General features: G+C 30.4%; 1 protein-coding gene across 1 annotated transcript; it reads left to right on the top strand.

Annotated features, from left to right (window-relative positions):
• The first annotated feature begins 2,294 nt into the window (after positions 1 to 2,294).
• Positions 2,295 to 5,995, top strand: LOC108338490 (calcium-dependent protein kinase 2). Its single transcript, XM_017575396.2, has 8 exons — positions 2,295 to 3,507; positions 3,674 to 3,817; positions 3,924 to 4,076; positions 4,270 to 4,385; positions 4,517 to 4,684; positions 4,767 to 4,894; positions 5,165 to 5,264; positions 5,690 to 5,995. The coding sequence occupies exons 1-8, from the start codon at positions 2,811 to 2,813 to the stop codon at positions 5,759 to 5,761; spliced, it is 1,578 nt and encodes a 525-aa protein (XP_017430885.1). The 5' UTR covers positions 2,295 to 2,810; the 3' UTR covers positions 5,762 to 5,995.
• The last annotated feature ends 655 nt before the right edge of the window (positions 5,996 to 6,650 follow it).

Consider the following 6,650-nt stretch of genomic DNA (forward strand, 5'->3'; position numbering starts at 1 on the left):
TTTATTTTTATAGTTTTGATGTTTTCTTTTTAAATTATAGGTTATACTTTTCTAAAATAATTCAGAAACATGTACATACCGACTATAAAGTACTCATTCAATCAAATCAAATTATAAAAATGTAATAAAATTGAAAAAATAAAATAAAGGTTGCTTTGGCAACTCAACTAGACAAAATGGTTAGAGAAAGCTACGTTTTTTTAATTTGCAGCCTCAAAAGCTTAAACAATAGCCTTATTATTGGAAAAAAAATTGAAAAACAAAACAACACCACTCTCTTTCTTCTTTAAAAAGTGTGGTGTGAATAACTTTTCAGAAAGGTTAAAATGAATTATCCAGTGACAAAGAATAAGGGGAGGAGCCAGATTCAACTTTAGGAAAAAAAATAAATGCGTCCTTATGGATAATTATTTATCATTATTCAACTTTCAAGAGATTAATTTTAATATTAATTAACTTAAAATAAAGTATGATTATTAGTAAAAATTATATCACTTTTAATCCAAAATTTATTTAAAAAATTATAAATATAATTTTGTTTTGAAATAAAAAAATAGATAATTATATTTAATACAAGTTAATTATTATATTGATATAGTTTTATATCAGAATATCTACTACTCTCCCGTTTAATGAAGAACTCAAAAGGGAATGGTAACAAAAACAAAGATTTGGATATTAAAACATACATAATCCATCAAACATATATAATGTGAAATCATGTATGATTTTTTTTTAATTATCATATATAAAACTAGTTTAACAACTTTTAGAAACATAAATTATTTAGTAGTTCAAATGCATAATTATGAATTATTGTGTACACGTTTTCTTGCTTGAGGGTTGAAAATTCCCAAAATTATACTAATAATATATAGTGTTTGGTGTCCACAATTCATCATTTACGTGCCACACGTGTCACGTTTCATTTTCAGGATTTCATCACCATCAACCATACCGTTTTATTTTTCCTTTCAGTTTTCAATATACTATTTAATTGTGATTAACAGATTGTTGAAGGAGAAAGAAGTAAATAACAAAAGAAGAAAAAGAAAATTGTATCTTCTTTAATATTATTTTATTTCTTTATACATGTTATGAAATAAAAATGCATTGTTGATTTTATAAGAATAAATCACTTCAATTTTTACCTTTTCCTCATGACATCATTTTATAAGTTATTTTCTGAATAAAACTAAATAAATATTCTTTTACATTATATTGGTATGGATTATTAAAAGTGACATAAGATTCGAACAATGGATTAATTACTTGAAGATAAAAGTTGTTAATGGGAACACATTTTTATTATTTTATCCTGAATAATAAATTTTTTATTTGCTACACTAAAACACTTTTTTTTAATAAAAAATATGGATTATTTAAGTCTACCAGATGAAAATAATCCCCCAATATTAAATTAATAATCAACAATTCCAAACAATTAATTAAAATATGAATTGTTTCCGGTTTTAATTTTATAATCTATAAGTAATTATTATGCTATTTGTGAACATATAAATATATTTCCTTATATTCAGTCAAAATGGTTGTGCTCTTAACAAAAAAGATTTTTGTTTGCATTTAAATCATACAATATTGATTATGAGAGAGGAAAACACTACAAAAAATATTCTTAAGTAAAAGAATAATTTTAGTAACTAAAAATAATTAAATATTATAATAATTAATTTAGATACTAATTTATAAATTATAAATAACTAAAATAATTTCTATCATAATTAAAAAATTATAATTAATTTCTAAATTAATAACTAAAATAATTTTTATTATAAATTAATATTTAATTTAGTCATTAACATTATCTATTATAAATATATTTTTATCATTAAAATTAATCATTATTTAATAATTTTATTGACGTGATATTTCAATAGTACAGATTTTATATCAATTATATGTATGATTTAACGGTTCGGTAAATTAATAAATATAATTTTCAAGATTCTTTTTTCAACTGTAGGAACATTTCTTGAAGAATAATTTGTCTCTATATATGGAAGAGTCTGAGAATTTTATTATAATTTATAATTCCATGGTTTTTTATTAACGATTGTTTTCTTAATTTAATTTAACTTTTCTTTAAGAATAATTTGTTTCTACCTGACTTAATCAAGAAAGAAAGATCTACCTAAATTTGTGAATTCTATTCTAATTTATAATACAATAAAAGACGAATAATTAATTTATCAACACACACATGTATATATGAATATAAAGACAGTGTGTTCAAAATGTATAAGTCTATCCAAATAGGAGGTGAGAGCAGCATCACCTTAAACTGCATAAAGTTTGACTTGTTTACTCATTCATTGGCAATAATTTGGTGGTACCAGACAAACATGTCGTGAATGAAACAGAGAAAAAAAAAATGTGGTGTTGGATACAACATCTTTGATTCTCTGATTCGGTCCTTGAATCATAGGTGGCTCTTAGGAAGTTTCTCTTCTATGGACTCCCTCTTGGTCTCTAACCATGTTTTGGTCGTAAAATAGTTTCAACCATTCTTAGTTTAACACATTCAAATCCAAATTCCGCAGTTGACTTGGCAACAGCTTTATCCTTTTTGTTCAGAGTTCAGACTCATTCTATTTTCCTCTCCATCTATAAAAAATTGCAGATTCTGATTTTTCTGCATCAAGCTTTGCCTTTTTCTCTCTCTTCGTTGCATATTCATTCCTTGAATTCTCATCTGGGTTCATTCCTTTTGCATGCTTTGATCCAATCACTTTTCAAGTTGCGGGTGTGAGGAAAAACTTAAAAATTTCGTTCCTTTTTGTGTCACGGCCATGGGTTCTTGTCTGAGTAAAAGAGGGTCAGAGCCAGAAGAACACATTGGTTACAGAAATGCTGTTGGGGGAGCCCACAATCACAAGAGCCATGAACCCTTTGTCAGCCAATTTCCTGAGAAACATGCTCCTCAGGCTGCTTGGAGGGCCACTGTTCCTTCTCCAGGCCCAAAACATGCTCACAGGGCTGACACAATCACTGGGAAGCCATTTGAGGATGTTAAGCAGCACTATACTCTTGGGAAAGAATTGGGGAGAGGCCAATTTGGGGTGACTTATCTCTGCACCGAAAATTCAACTGGTTTGCAATATGCCTGCAAGTCCATCTCAAAGAGGAAGCTTGTGAGAAGAGATGACAAGGAGGATATGAGGAGGGAGATTCAAATTATGCAGCATTTAAGTGGACAATCCAACATTGTGGAGTTCAAAGGTTCTTTTGAGGACAAGAACTCTGTTCATGTGGTCATGGAGCTGTGTGCAGGTGGTGAACTTTTTGATAGGATCATTGCGAAGGGGCACTACAGTGAAAGGGCTGCTGCTGCAGTGTGTAGACAGATTGTTAACGTTGTTAACATCTGCCATTTTATGGGAGTGATCCATAGGGATCTGAAGCCAGAGAATTTCTTGTTATCCAGTAAGGATGATAAGGGACTTCTCAAGGCCACAGATTTTGGTTTATCAGTCTTCATAGAAGAAGGTAAGTCCGGTATCCTTTAAGTGGTCTTTTGCTATGAGAATCAAATTCTTGTGCATTCCTGAAAGATAAGTATGTGGATTCTGGCATAGCTGAGAATAAACTGTACATTATCTTCCAGTAAGAACATATACTATTTTCTTTTTCTTTTCTGATTAGTTCTTTACAGGAAAGGTGTATCGGGACATAGTTGGCAGTGCTTACTATGTTGCTCCAGAAGTTCTTAATCGTAGCTATGGGAAGGAAGCAGATATATGGAGTGCAGGAGTAATGCTGTATATCTTACTTAGTGGTGTACCTCCATTTTGGGCAGGTATACTCTGACTTTGATGTGTTTGATGAAAGGATAATCTCCTTGTAGAGGCTAGCTTCATGCTATTTTGCACTTGACTAATTTTTTCATAAAATATGTGCTGTAGAGACGGAAAAGGGAATATTTGATTCCATATTGAAGGGTTATATTGATTTTGAAAGCAATCCATGGCCAAACATATCAAGCAGTGCAAAGGACCTTGTTCGCAAAATGCTTACAAAGGATCCAAAGAAACGCATTACTTCAGCTCAGGTTCTAGGTTGGTAACTTATATATGTTTTATCCTCATTGAAATTCAGTAAACTATATCTGTATAGTGTTTAATAGTTTGGCTTTCTTTCCCATATAGTGTTGGACGAGGTTGATTGCAGCATCCTTAAGATTTTTCTTGGTTAATGAATTGTAATTTCTCTGCTAATTGTTTGCTTGTTTTGTATTGTTTGAATAATCAGAGCATCCGTGGCTTAGAGAAGGTGGCAATGCTTCTGACAAGCCAATAGACAGTGCAGTGCTTTCCAGAATGAAGCAATTCAGAGCAATGAACAAACTAAAAAAACTAGCCCTCAAGGTTAGTCCAGCCACAAGATGCATGAAGAGACCACAGTGCTCTTTTATGCATACTGTGTTTGAATTTGATGGCATATGTTACCTCTGTCTAAAAATGAGAGCTAACTGAGTGAATTTTGAATGATCTTTTAGGTCATTGCTGAAAATCTTTCTGAAGAAGAGATCCAAGGTCTGAAGGCAATGTTCACAAATATGGACACTGACAATAGTGGTACAATCACCTATGAGGAACTGAGGGCAGGACTGCAAAGACTTGGCTCAAAGCTAACTGAAGCTGAAGTGAGACAACTTATGGATGCCGTAAGTTGTCGAGTTCAACAATATCTGTCCTTCAATGTTTTTCCTATGTTCTTTCAAGCTTACACTCCTTTGTTTAATTTAGGCTGATGTAGACGGAAATGGAACAATTGATTACATAGAATTCATCACTGCTACAATGCACAGATACAGGTTGGAGAGAGATGAGCATCTTTATGGAGCCTTCCAATATTTTGATAAAGACGGGAGCGGGTAAGTCCATAATTCAAACTTGTTATTCAATCTGTCACATTATGAAAGTAATCTTTTTCTTTTTCCCCAGTAGCATTCTTAGCCTCAGTTCTTTGGACTATTGGATTGAGTTTTCAACAATGAACAAGATCATATACCATAAATCCTATTTCTTCCTAAACCAAAGACCACATTCATTACCAATCATTAATTAATTAATGAATGTCTCTATTTAGAATTTTGAAGATAAATGACACATGACCTTGGATTTTTTGTTTGATTCCATCACAGGTATATCACAAGAGATGAACTGGAAACAGCCATGAAGGAGAATGGTATGGGAGACGAAGCCACAATCAGGGAAATTATATCTGAAGTTGACACTGATAATGTAAGCCCGTCTTCTATTGACTCGCTACTACTTTGTATCAGTAATAATACTTTGACAATTCATTTGACAATACATTGTAAAAGTAAAATAGTCATTAAAAAATATAAACTTTTGCATGTCTAAAAGAAGAGTAATGGTACCATAACATATTTTTACATTAATTTAATACAGTACAAGAATAAAATGGTAGAAAAAGTATAAATTTTTGTATTTGTTTTCAAAAAAGAAGAGAGTAAAAAGTAAAAAAGAATAGTATCAAATGAATGTAAAAATTTATCTGTGTCAAAATATCATTTTTCCTAAAAGAAAAGAAACAGGAAAAGATAATGTATGAGTGTAAAAGTATCAGTTTTGCATGTCAAAGTATTATTACTCATTTTGCATTTCTAGTTCCATAGTTAACACTGAATTTGGTGGTTTCTCAGGATGGTAGAATCAATTATGAGGAATTTTGTACAATGATGAGGAGTGGAACCCAAAAGGGAAAGCTATTCTAAAGGCTTCTAAAAGATATCATATGTAGACATGTAAAGTTGATGGTTTAGATTTGTGTTGAGCTACATGGAGACTTGGTTGTCAACTCTTATTTATCCTTTTGGTTTCCTTTTGGCTTTGAAGTTTTTGTATTGAGTTCTCATGTAATTTACCAGTGAAGGTAACTTTACAAGTTAGATTGTGCAGTTTGTTAAATTGAAAACCCCATCTGCAATTTGAGCAAAATCTGCAATTTATGCCAGGTCCATTTGATACTACTGGAAATATCAATGATGATGATAATCTAGAAAGACGTTTCATCCTGCAATGGACCTCTAGATTTTCTTAGAATGTCTGTTATATTCCGTGAAAAAAATACTTAACAAATCTTCAAATTTGATTGAATTTTTATCAAATTTCGATGACTGAATTTTTATCGATTTTTTTTTAAATTTAATAAAGAAACTATCAAATTTCTTAAAAACGTCTATTATTCTTTTTTATTTTTTTAATATAACTATTATAATTAGAGTTGTCAAAATGGGTCACCTGACCCGACATGACCCACCATGGTTGATCATTTAGTGAGTCAATCCAACTTGTCTAATTTATTAGTCAGAAAAATTCAAACTCGGTCAGATCCACCATAGGTTGGTAGGTAAACGGGTTGACTCACTGACTCATTTAATTATAATTTTTTTTAAATAAAAAAAAATTACAAACTATCTATAATTCAAATCTAAACAAATTTCACTCCAAAATTTCTCTTTAATTAATTTTGAAAATAGAGAACTTAAATAATTTTTTCAAGCAAAAATAAAATAAAATATTTTTTATAAAATTAAAATTAAAATTTAATAAAATAAAATTAGGTAGATGGATTACCAAGGGTTCAACCTTCATGAGCCGGAT

This window comes from Vigna angularis, chromosome 7 (assembly GCF_016808095.1).
Source record: "Vigna angularis cultivar LongXiaoDou No.4 chromosome 7, ASM1680809v1, whole genome shotgun sequence".
Taxonomy (NCBI): Eukaryota; Viridiplantae; Streptophyta; class Magnoliopsida; order Fabales; family Fabaceae; genus Vigna; species Vigna angularis.

Coding starts and splice junctions, on each gene's coding strand:
- LOC108338490 (XM_017575396.2), top strand. CDS start 2,811: ATGGGTTCTTGTCTGAGTAAAAGAGGGTCAGAGCCAGAAGAACACATT. Junction 4,077..4,269: donor TACTTCAGCTCAGGTTCTAG/GTTGGTAACTTA, acceptor TTGAATAATCAG/AGCATCCGTGGCTTAGAGAA. Junction 5,265..5,689: donor CTGAAGTTGACACTGATAAT/GTAAGCCCGTCT, acceptor GTGGTTTCTCAG/GATGGTAGAATCAATTATGA.